Raw genomic sequence first — 12,824 nt, 5'->3', positions numbered from 1 at the left:
TCAGCTTCCGCCGGAAGCGGTTCTTGTCAGTCGTTGTCAGGTATTTGAGCTTGTTTGTGGTGGGTTCGCGGCGCCTGACTAGGTGAGGCTTGGTTCCAGGACCCCGAGAGGGACGCTCGAGCGTAAACCCGGGCAGCGGGATGGACGTTCTGAAATCGGAGATCCTCCGGAAGCGGCAGCTGGTGGAGGACAGGAACCTGTTGGTGGTGAGGATCCTTGGGGGTCGTGGGGCTTTGGCGATCGAAGACGTGCGGGTGGGTGGGTGGCGCTGGGAGTGAGAGGAGGGGTGAGGGGGTCTGGGCAGAGGTGAGGCTTGGTGGGAGCTCCGGAGCGGCCTCTCTAGACCCACCCTTTGACACCTCCCTCGGGAGTCTTAGGGAGGCGGGGAATTACAGCAGACCCCAAGATTTTGGCAATTTCTCCCCAGCTGCCCCTTTTCCCTCGAAGTTTCCCTGTCTGCTCCTTACACCCACTCCCATCTGTCCGTATTCTGCGAACGTGCCCCGGTTCTGGTGGTTCACGTCTGTCGTTTTACTAAGGGTTTGTGCCCGGCTGAAACGAGAGTAAGGGCAGGCCCAGAATTATTTAAAATCTGTGACTCCGTCCTACTGTTGAAACCTGAGCCTTTATTACATCCCCCGCAACACGTAACAAAAGTCTGTTGGCCAGCCCTTCGCTTGATAGGACGACTAAAACTGTTGTGGACAAACAGTGGAGTAAAAGGAGAAAAAGGAGAATTGCGTGATTTACTAGATGTTCATGACTTTGTTGCGTAACAATAACTGAGACCAGGGGTTCTCAAAGCGTTGGGCCTCCGGAGCCCTTTACACTTTTCCAAACTGAGGATCACAAAGGGCTTTTGTTTATGTATTTATCGATGTTTACCGCATTAGAAGTTAAAGCTGAGAAGTTTTTCTTATTGAAGTTTAGTTGACATACAAAATTGTATTAGTTGCAGGTGCATAACATAGTGATCGACAATTACAAACATTAGGAAATGCTGACCACAGTGTAGTTTAACATCTGCCACCCACAAAGGTATTGAATGTTATTGAGTATATTCTCAATGCTGTACTTTCCATCCGGTGACTTAATTTTACAACGGGAAGTTTGTATCTTTTAGTCCCCTTTACCTGTTTTGCTCGAGCCCCACCCCATCACCATTTCTGTGTATTTGTTAGTTTTGGTTTTGTTTTTTTTAGATTCCATATATAAGTGAGATCATATGGTATTTCTTTCTCTGACTTACTTCACTTAGAGTAATACCCTCTAGCTCCATCTGTATTGTCCCAAATGGCAAGATTTCATTTTTTATATGCAACTATATAATTTTATATAGAATCGACGATTTATAGTCTTTATCTTTCTGCTTCGAACCATCCATCAGTAGTTTTCAAATTTTTTACTGCCCCAGTCACTTTAAGAAATTTTTTTTTTTTTTAAAGATTTTATTTATTTATTCATGAGAGACAGAGAGAGAGAGAGAGGCAGAGGCAGAGGGAGAAGCAGGCTCCCCGCAGAGCAGGGAGCCTGATGCGGGACTCGATCCCAGGACCCTGGGATCATGACCTGAGCTGAAGGCAGACGCTTAACCGACTGAGCCACCCAGGCGTCCCACTTTAAGAAATTTTTATATTTTGCTCTGATATGTATATGGAAAAAGTTTCATGAAACAGTTCTTACCTTAACTACATGTGATTCTATCATGTTTTAATCGGTTGTTTGATTTAAAAATGCTGGTTGGGAATCACTGAATTGTTTTCATTACCTTATCTGTAGCTGGAAAACACTTGTCTGTGTTACATTGTTCTTCTGGAAGAGCTGCCTCAACTTGGTCATTTCAAATGATGTCGCAGCTTTTTATTGTTAGTCCGAGAGTTGAAATAGTAAGTACTTACTGTGAGTGCCTCTTTGTTAAATTGGAGAATCTCCTAAAATAGCCTCCTGTCACCTGTCCTAAATGATCTGCCTGGTGTAACTACTCAGAGGTAAGTGTATTCTCTGCGTTGCTCTCATTCCAATGCTTTGGGGCCTTGGTGTTGGTGAATCTTGAGTTAACACAGAGCATCATTATGTGGAAAACCCAGGGGGCTTAAGAAACAGTGGAGCATAATTAGCAGTTTTCGTTGTCATTATGAGGATGGGCTTTGCGTAGAATTTTAGCTTTGTTTTTCTCCCCAGTATTTATTGAATGTTTTCTATATATTTCTATATATGCTACTCTGTGCCTCAGAGGATTAAAAAAAGTCATGCTTGATCCTTTAAGGAATATGCATTCAGTTTCACAGAAAATAGAGAAGCCAACATGCAAGATATTCCTTGCCTTTCCTCCCGTTAAAACAGGATGAGGTGTCAAAGCTTGGCTCAGACCTTCCACCTGCACGCTGGATCCCAGCTCATCCTAGCACCACCAGGAACCTGAATGTCATGTATCTCATTTCTTCCTGTGCCTTCAGTTTACTGGCCTACCCCCACCAGCCCTGGAACATACTGATGTCTCTTCCACCTTTAACAGGGTGTTTTTGTTTTTTATAACTAGGCTTCTTAAAATAAGTTTTAATTCCTACACGCTCCTTAACATGATGCACAAAGGTTCCTGCCCCACAGCGGTACTGCATCCGTTCTAATCAGGGACAGCAGTGACCTCCATGTTTTCTAGCTGACCTCAGCAGCATTTGACACTCTTGACCAGTCTTCTTTCTACATGTGCCCCTCCACCTTTCCTCCTTTATGATAGTACTAAAAGGATCTTGGACTTAAAAAGGTCAAGAGTTAGTAATTTCTGTGCTGGTGAAAATCTGTGCCCATTACACCCTAGCACCAGAGTTGTTCTGGCTCTTTTGAACCTTTTGTCATTTTTTCAGTTATTTGAACTTGCCTTTCTTACTCATCCTTTTCTTTATAATAGTCTTCTATAATTTTCTTTTTTTTAGATTTTATTTATGTATTTGACAGAGAGAGACACAGCGAGAGAGGGAACACAAGCAGGGGGAGTGGGAGAGGGAGAGGGAGAAGCAGGTTTCCCGCCGAGCAGGGATCCCAATGTGGGGCTCGATCCCAGGACCCTGGGATCATGACCTGAGCCAAAGGCAGACGCTTAACGACTGAGCCACCCAGGTGCCCCAATAGTCTTCTATAATTTTCTTCAGCTCCTTACTTCATGGTCAGTGAGTAGCCTTTGAAAGGTCCTTTTTTTGTTTTTTTCTTTTTCCTAGTGTAGCCAAAAAACAGTGTGGTAGGGACTTTGCTGTCCTGTTGCTAGCGTATTTTGACATCTGCAGAGTAGATTTTTTCTTCATTTTACTGTAAAAATTTTCAGTTGTGCAGAAAACTCAAAATTGTACAGTTAGAGGGGTGCCTGGATGGCTCAGTCAGTTAAGCATCTGCCTTAGGCTCAGGTCATGACCTCGGGGTCTTAGGATCGAGCTGTGGGTCAGGCTCCCTGCTCAGCAGAAAATCTGCTTCTCCCTCTCCCTTTGCCCCTCCCCACCGCTTGTGACTTCTCTTTCTCTCTCAAATAAAATCTTAAAAAATTTAAAAAATTGTACAGTTAGAAACTCACATGCCACAACTTAGATTCTGTAGTTAAACCTGCATTAACATTTTGCTCTATTTGCTTTATCATGTACCTGTCCAGAAACTACTTCAGAGTAGTTACAGCAGTCAGAACTTTTTAGGATCGGTGGTAGGCTATTTTAGTAGCTTCTCCACAGTTTGATGAAGGGGCACTCACAAGGTTAAGTATTTCAACTCTCACAGCTTAACAATAAAAAGCTGGGACACCACTTGAAATGACCAAAGATGAGGGAGCTCTTTGGGAACCATACAGACAGGTGTTACTCAGCTGCAGATGGGGTAATGAAAACAATTTAATGATTTTAATATATTTCAAGTTAAGTTACAGACATTGGTACACTTTACCCCTAAAGAATTTGGTGTGCATATCATTAATGAGCATTCAGTGTTTATTTATACCTCTTTTTATGTGTATACACAAATTTATATATTAAGAAATAACACAGATCAGTGAATTTTGACAAATGCATATGCCTGTGTAATCCCATCTGTATCAAAATAGAGAATATTACCTCATTCCATCTTCCAGTCATTCCCTTTGCCTACCACCCCCAGGAGCCACCACTGTTCAGATTTCTTGGCACCACTGGTTGGTTTTGCCTGCTCTAGAACTTCACAGGAGTGTAATCATCAGACTGTGCTCTCTTCTGTGTTCCACTGCGTTTCATCATAATGGTTTGAGTTTTATTCATGTTGGATAGATCAGTTGTTCCTTTTTTTTGCTGAGTAGTATTCCATTGTACAAATAGAGCCGGTTTGTGAATCCATTCTTCTGATGTTGGGCTCTTGGGCTGTTGCCAGGATTTGGCTCTGAAGATGAAAGCTGCTGTGGAACTTGCTTTATAAGTCTGATGTTTGCATTTCTCTGAGGAAAATGCCGGGGAGTGGAATTGCTAGGTCATAGAGTACATATATGTTTTTATAAAAAGCCACCAGACATTTTTCCAGTGTGCTTGGACCATGTTACACATCTACCAGCAAGGAGGGTTCAGAGGTCCTCCAGTCGCGCAAGCAGTTTGTGTTGTCAGTCTTCTTAATTTCAGCCATTTGGAGGATTCTAGTGATACTGCATTGTGGTTTTAATTTGCATCTGCCTGATGATGATGACGATAGTGCTTTCCATGTGGTTTTTTTTTTTTTTTTTGACCATTTGTAGCTCTTTTGTAAAGTGTTAAAATTGCTTGCATTATTTTTTAATTGGGTTGGTTTTTTCCTTATTGTGTTGAAGGAATTCTTCATATATCATGGATTCCAGGTTCTGTCAGATACGTCAGATATGTTTTGGGAATATTTTTTCCCAGACTATGGGTCTTCTGTTCATTTTCTTTCTTTCTTTTCTCTCTTTCTCTCTCTCGTTCTTTCTCTCGTTCGTTCGTTTGTTCCTTCCTTCCTTCCCTCCCTCCCTCCCTCCCTCCCTCCCTCCCTCCCTCCCTCCCTCCCTCAGAGAGGGAGAGAAGCAGACTCCGCTAAGTGGTGAGCCCGACATGGGGCTTGGTCTCACCACCTGAGATCATGACCTGAGCCAAAATCAAGAGTCTGACGCTTAACTGACTGAGCCACCCAGGCGTCCCTCTATTCATTTTCTCAATCATGTTTTTTGAAGAGCAAAAACTTTGAATTTTGATCAAGCTAATTTATCAGTTGGTAATGGTTATTGTTCTGTGTGTCCTGTCTGGGAATATGAGAGTACAGCTAGCTGGAAAAAAGTTGGCAGTTCTTAAAAATTAAACATATCCATACTATATACGATCTAGTGCCTCCATTCCTAGGTGGTAATTCAAGAGACTAAGGTATTCTTTTGTACTCTAAAAGCTTTTTGTTTTTATTTAATAAACAGAATTCTAAACAATTTTGCATCAGTTTTTTTGTATGATGTGAGGTAGTGGTGTGGTTTATTGCATTCCATGTGGATATCCAGTGGTTCCAGCACCATTTACTGAAAATAATTATCCCTTTGGATGGTTTTGGTGTCTTGAAAAATCAAATAATTGTGTAAGTGTGGCTGCATTTTGGGTGCTCACTTCTATTCTTGTAAACTGTTTGTTGATCTTTATGCCAATGCCACACTGTCTTTTGATTCCTGTAGCATTATGTGAGTCTCAAGGTCAGGCAAGGTCAATACTACCACCACTACTACTGCTAATTTTTTTTCTTTTCTTTTTTTGTCCTCCTCTTCCCCTTTCTCCTTTTTATTCTCTTGCTGTGATATTTTATTTTTAAGCAACTTTACTGAGGTATGATTGACATACAGTAAACTACACATTTTTAAAATGTGCAGTCAGGTGCATTTTGACATAGGTATATACCTGTGAAACTTTCACCACAGTAAGAGCATGAACATGTCCATCTCACCCCAAAGTTTCCTTTTGCCCTTTTGTAATCCCACCTTCATGCCCCTCCCTGCCCCCTACACCCACCCTGTCCACAGGCAACCACTGATCTGCTTTCTCTTACTTTGAATTAGTTTGCATTTTCTTGAGTTATTTGAGAAATTGTTCGGTATGTTTTCTGTCTTGTCTGCCTCCTTTCATTCAGCCTGATAATCTTGAGATTGATTCATGTGCTTGTATATATCAGTACTGCATTATTTTTGTTACTGAACAATATTCCACCATTGGGGAAATCCCAATTTGTTAATTAAACTGTTGAAAGGCATTTGGGTTGTTTGCAGTTTTTGGCTGTTACGATAGAGCTGCTATGAACATTCGTGTACAGGTTTTTATATGGATTTATGCTTTCATTTCCCTTGACTAAATGCCAAGGAGTGAGATGGTTGGGTCATATAGTGGTTATGTTTAACTTTATTTTCTAAAAGAGTTTGTGTAAGATGGGGTGTTATTTCTTGCATACAATTTTATATAATTGTATATGTTTTATAGCATATGTAGTTACAGAATAGATTTCATTTGTGCAAAGTAAATTTTCATGTAGTTTTCTCCTTTGGTGATATCAGTGATAAAATACAGCCAGCAGGATTCATTGGCACTTAATAGTTCTTTCATTTTGAAAAGCATTGTGTCTTTTTTTTTTCCTTCGGTGAGGACTTTTAAGTTTTACTCTCCTCAGGATTTTCATTTTTCAATTTCGAATGTATAACAATAGTCGCCATCCTATACACTGTATCTCCATCAGTAATTATTTTATACCTGAAAGTTTGTACCTTTTGATCATCACCCATTCCCCACTCCCAACTCCTGCCTCTGGCAACCACTAACCCGTTCTGTGTATCTGTGAACTTGGTTTGTTGCTGTTAAAATTCCTCGTGTAAGTGGGATCATACATTGTCTTTCTCTCCTAGTTTACTTCACTTAGAGTAATGCCCTCAAGGTCCGTCCATGTTGTTGTAAATGGTAAGATTTCATTTTTTTATGGCTGAATAATATTCCATTCTGTGTGTGTGTGTGTGTGAGAGAGAGAGAGAGAGAGAGAGACCTTTTTTAATCCATTCATTCATTGATGGACAAGTTTCCATATCTTGGCTATTGAAAATAATGCTGCAATGAACATGAGAGTGCAGACATCTTTTCAAATTAGTGTTTTTATTTTCTTTGGATAAATACCCAGAGCTGCAGTTGCTGAACAATATGGTGCTTCTGTTTTTAAGTCTTTGAGGAACCTCCACATCATTTTCCATAGAGGCTCCATCAATTTATATTCCCACCAAGAGTGCACAAGTCTTCCCTTTTCTCCACATCTTCGCTAATGCTTGTTATTTCTTGGCTTTTTTTTTCTTTTTTTTTTTTTTTATGTAGTGTTCCATGATTCATTGTTTGCGTATAACACCCAGTGCTCCATTCAATACGTGCCCTCTTTAATACCCATCACCAGGCTAACCCATCCCCCTAGCCCCCTCCCGTCTAGGACCCTCAGTTTGTTCCTCAGAGTCCATAGTCTCTCATGGTTTGTCTCCCCCTCCCCTCCAATTCCCCCCCTTCATTTTTCCCTTCCTACTATCTTCTATTTTTTTTTTTTTTACATATGTGTTAATTTGTTTCAGAGGTACAGATCTGTGATTCAACAGTCTTGCACACTTCACAGAGCTCACCATAGCACATACCCTCCCCAATGTCTATCACCCAGCCACCCCATCCCTCCCAACCCCCACCACTCCAGCAACCCTCAGTTTGTTTCCTGAGATTAAGAATTCTTGATAATAGCATTCTGACAGGTATGAGGTGATAGCTCCTGGTTTTGCTTTGTGTTTTCCTGATTAGTGATGTTGATTAGCATTTTTTCATGTGTCTGTTGGCCATCTCTACATCTTCTTTGGAAAAATGTCTATTCAGACCCTCTGCTTATTTTTAAATTGGATTATTTGTTTTTATGCTATTTAGTTTTACGAGTTCTTTATATATTTTGGATATTAACCCTTTATCAGGTGTGTGATTTACAAATATCTTTTATTGAGTAGGTTGCCTTTTCATTTTGTTGATGGTTTTGTTTGCTTAGCAGAAACTTTCTAGTTTGATGTAGTTTCACTTACTTTTTCTTTTGTTGGCTTTGCTTTTGGAGTCAGACCTAAAAACTCCTTGTTAAGACAGATGTCACAGAGCTTACTGCCTATGTTTTCTTCTAGGAGTTTCATGGTTTCAGGTCTTACATTCAAATCTTTAATCAATTTTGAGTTAATTTTTATGTATGGTTTAAGATAGTAGGGTAGTTCAATTCTTTTGCATGTGGCAATCCAGCCCCATTTTTTGAACAGACTACCTTTTCCTTGTATATTCTTGGCCCCCTTGTTGTAAAGTAATGGATTATATGTACATAGGTTTATTTCTGGGCTATTTTTTTTTTAAAGATATATTTATTTATTTAGAGTACAAGCAGAGGGAGAGGGAGAGAAACTCAGGCAGATTCACTCCTGAGCGCAGAGCCTGACTCGGGGCTTGCTCTAAAGACCCTGAGATCATGACCTGAGCCGAAATCAGGAGTTGGATGTTTGACTGAGCCACCCAGTCACTCCTCTGGGCTTTCTGTTCTGTTGCATTTCACCTGTCTTTTTATGCCATTACCTTACTGTTTGGATTACTTTAGCTTTGTATTATAGTTTGAGATGAGGGAGTGTGATGCCTCCAGCTTTGTTCTTTCTCAAAATTACTTTGTCTATTGAGATCTTTCGTGGTTCCATATAAAACTTTAGATTGTTCGTTCTATTTTTGTAATAAATGTTGTTGTAATTTTGATAGGGTTGGGGTTGAATTTATAGATTGCTTTGAGTAGTGTGGACGTTTTCACAGTATAGGCATACCTTGGAGATACTGCGGTTTTGGTTCCAGACCACTGCAGTGAAATAGATATTGCAATAAAGCGAGTCAGATGAGTGTTTTGGTTTCCCAGTGCATATCAAAGTTACGTTTACACTATATTAAGTGTGTAGTAACCTCATGTCTATAAAAATATAACTTAATTTACAAATATGGCTAAAATATTGCTAAAATATGCTAACCGTCATCTGTGCTTCCAGTGAGTTGTAATCACTGATCAGATACCATAGCAAAAAATAAAGAATAATAAAAGTGAAAAAGTTTGAAATATTGCTAGAATTAACAAAATAGGGCACAAAGTACACAAATGCTGTTGGAAAAATGCTGATAGACTTGCTCAAGTCAGGGTTGCTATAAATCTTCAATTTATAAAAGACTTAATATCTGTGAAGTGCAGTAAAACAACATAAGCCTGTACTAATTCTTCCATTCCACGAGCACAGAATATCTTTCCATTTATTTGTGTCTTCAATTTCTTTCATCACTGTCTTAGAGTTTTCAGTGTATAGGTCTTTTACTTCCTTGGTTAAATTTAATTTTAGGTAGTTTATTCATTTTTATGCAATTGTAAATGGAATTGTTTTCTTAATTTCTTTGATACTTTATTAGTGCATAGAAACAACAGATTTGTATGTTGATTTTTGTATCCTGCAGTTTCACTGAATTCATTTATTCTTACAGTTTTTTGGTGGAGTCTTTAGGGCTTTCTATATATAGTAAGTCTTCTGCAAATAGTGACAGTTTTACCTTTTCATTTTGGATTTTTCTTGAGTATTTGCTGTGTCTAGGACTTCCAATACTGTGTTGAATAAAACTGGTGAGAATTGATACCCTTGTCTTGTTCCTGATCTTAGAGGAAAAGCTTTCAACTTTTCATTGTTATTGAGTATGATGTTATCTGTGGGCTTGTCCTGCTTGGCCTTTATTATGTTAGTATGTTTCCTCTCTACTGCTTTTTTGAGAGTTTTATCATAAATGGATGTTGAATTTTGTCAAATGCTTTTTCTGCATCTATTGAGATCATAAGATTCTTTTCCCCTCCATTTTGTTAATGTGGTATATCACATTGATTTGCCGGCATTGAATGATCCTTGCATCTCTAGAATAAATCCCACTTGGTTATGGTGTATGGTTCTCCAAATATATTGTTGAATTTGGTTTGTTAATATTTTGTTGAGGATTTTTGCGTCTATATTCATCAGGAATATTGGCCAGTAATTTTCTTTCCTTGTGGAATCCTTGTGTGGTTTTGAAATTGGGGTAATGTTGGCCTAATAAGATGAGTTTGGAAGTGTTCCCTCCTCTCTTTTGGAAGCATTTGTGAAGGATTTAGTATCAATTCTTTGAATGTTTAGGAGAATTAACCAGTAAATCCGTCTGGTCCTGAACTTTTGTTTTTTGGGAGGTCTTTGATTACTGATTCAATCTCCTTACTAGTAATCAGTCTGTTCAGATTTTGTATTTCTTGATGATTCAGTCTTGGAAGGTTGTAGGTTTCTAGGAATTTATCCATTTCTTCTAGGTTGTCCAATTTGTTGGCATATGATTGTTCATAGTAGTTTCTTAAGATCTTTTGTATTTCTGTGGTATCAGTTGTAACATCTTTCATTTATGATTTTATTTGTGGACTGTCTCTTTTTACTTGATAAATGTAGCTGAAGGTTTGTTGATGTTTATCTTCTCAAAAAAACCAACTCTTAATTTCATCGATCTCTTATCTTTTTAGTCTCAGTTTCGTTTATTTTTCCTCTGACATTTGTTAATTCCTTCCCTCTACAAACTTTGGTATTCATTTGTTCTTTTCCTAGTTCCTTGAGGTGTGAAGTTTAGGTGGTTTGAGATTTTTCTTGTTTCCTGAGGTAAGCTTCCCCCTTAGAACTGCTTTTGCTGCATCCCATAAATTTTAGTAAGTAGTACTTCCATTTTCACTTGTTTGAAGGTATTTTTCGATTTCTTCTTCGATTTCATTGACTCTTCGGTTGTTCAGTAACGTGTTGTTTACTCTCCACGTATACGTGAAATTTCCAGTTTGCTTCCTGTAATTGATGTCTGGTTTCATACCATTGTGGTTTGAAAAGATGGTTGATGTGATTTCATTCTTCTTAAATTTATTAAGACTTTCTTTGTGGCCTAATACATGATCTGTCCTGGAGAGTGTTCCATGTGCACTTGAGAAGAATGTCTATTCTGCTTTTGGATGGGATGTTCGTATGTATGTGTTACGTCCAGCTGGTTTTAAGGCATCATTTCTTTATCTTGATGACCTGTCCATTGATGTAGCATTGTGTCTCTTCAGATTGTGTTTGTGTGTCCTCCCATTTGGTGTATTACTTTAGGGATTTTAAGGCTTATTTTCATATTTCAGCAAGATGTTGACCCTGCTACATGGTTGGTGAACTCATGTATAGTGTCTTTTTTTTTTTTTTTTTTTTTTAAGAGAGAATGCATGCAAGAGAACGTCGGAGCAGAGGAGGGGCAGATGGAGAGAATCTTAAGCAGGCTCAGCCCGAAGCACCATGTGGGGCTTGATCACAGGACCCTGAGATCTTGGCCTGAACCAAAATCAAGAGTCGGATGCTTGGGGTGTCTGGGTGGCCCAGTCGTTAAGCGTCTGCCTTCGGCTCAGGTCATGATCCCAGGGTCCTGGGATCGAGCCCTGCATTGGGCTCCCTGTTCTGTGGGAAGCCTGCTTCTCCCTCTCCCCCTCCCCCTGCTTGTGTTCCCTCTCTCGCTGTGTCTCTGTCAAATAAATAAAATCTTTAAAAAAAAAAAAAAAAAAAAGAGTTGGCTGCTTAACCGACTGAGCCACCCAGGCATCCCTATAGTGGCTTGCTTTGCATATTCAGGCTGTATATTTGTTGGTTTTCCAGTGTGTTTTTGTAGAGCTCTTGATGATGTTTGTATCTAATATATATAAACACTAAAAACCTTAACATGATTGAGGAAGGCTGATTTTTAAATGAATGAAATGTTGACAGTCATGGTTGAATGTTTTAAATTTTTATTTTCCTTTATTAGTGTAGGCAGACATTTCAGGTGATATGGTAGATAGGTTTCTGTACTTTGGACCTATGAATCTCAGTTTTATAATCTAGAAAGTACAACTTGGATAGAGTCCAAGAATAACATTTGTGAAGCAGCATGTAGGAATTAGGTTCTGTCTTAAAAAGGAGAAGCACTTTTATATATACCCATTTCACATTGTTTTTTAAAATCTGTCAGGGTGACAGGGCCAATAGAAATGTTAGGTGCTTTAGGAGAGAAACCAAAGAAATTTAAACCATCCGTTCATATGCTATCTTAAAATGTATACCAGCTACTTTTAGACTTCTGTGTTTGTAGGTCTTTATTATGCATTCTTTAGTTAATTCAACAAACTTCGAGTTTGAATATTTTGAATATAGTTCGAAAGGAAAGTAAATTTGTAAAATGAATAAACAAGTCATAAAATCTAATTGTGGCTGCATCCCTAGATAGCTCTGTAACTTTGGGCAAGTTATCTAACCTGCTTGAGTTACCTTTAAAGGTGCTGTTTCGCTGATATTTAACTTTTAATACTCTACAATTTTAATTCTATCATAAATGTGTCCCCAGCACTTTATATTTCAAAGTGTATTTTCAGTGTACTTTGTAAAATAACGTTTTACAGTTAGAGAACCTTTAGTTGCTCTTTCAAACTGCTCTTTTTTTCTAAATAGAAGGTATATAAAGAGTGACATTTGAAACATGGTGGGTAACCTTTTGTTTTAGACATCCTTTGTTATAAAATAAATGGTCACTTAGTATAAAGCAAAATATTTTTATCTTATTATAATTCCAAAATGAAAAGCAAATCAATTTTATTGTTAATTCATTCAGGGGCAGCTGGGTGGCTCAGTCGGTTAAACATCTGCCTCAGCTCAGGTCATGATCTCAGGGTCGTAGGATCGAGCCCTGCATCTGGCTCCTTGCCCAGCAGGGAGATCTTGAGATCTGGAATGCCCC

At 38.9% G+C, this 12,824-nt stretch overlaps 1 protein-coding gene across 3 annotated transcripts in view; it reads left to right on the top strand.

Annotated features, from left to right (window-relative positions):
• PRPF18 (pre-mRNA processing factor 18) overlaps window positions 1-12,824 on the top strand; it is a 48,771-nt gene continuing 35,947 nt past the window's right edge. Inside the window, exon 1 of one of the 3 annotated variants that reach the window (XM_035021617.1) lies at window positions 1-206. In XM_035021617.1, coding sequence (XP_034877508.1) covers window positions 141-206 — 66 coding nt within the window. In that variant the 5' untranslated portion in view covers window positions 1-140. Of the gene's footprint in view, window positions 207-1,652; window positions 1,887-12,824 lie in introns of those variants that run through there. The other 2 variants (XM_035021619.1, XM_035021618.1) reach the window with 2 other exon arrangements.

The sequence above is a fragment of the Mirounga leonina genome, unplaced genomic scaffold, assembly GCF_011800145.1.
Source record: "Mirounga leonina isolate KUSES-001 unplaced genomic scaffold, KU_Mleo_1.0 Mir_175, whole genome shotgun sequence".
Lineage (NCBI taxonomy): Eukaryota > Metazoa > Chordata > Mammalia > Carnivora > Phocidae > Mirounga > Mirounga leonina.
Note: the sequence above shows the minus strand (reverse complement) of the source record. Positions and strands in the feature narration are given on the sequence as shown.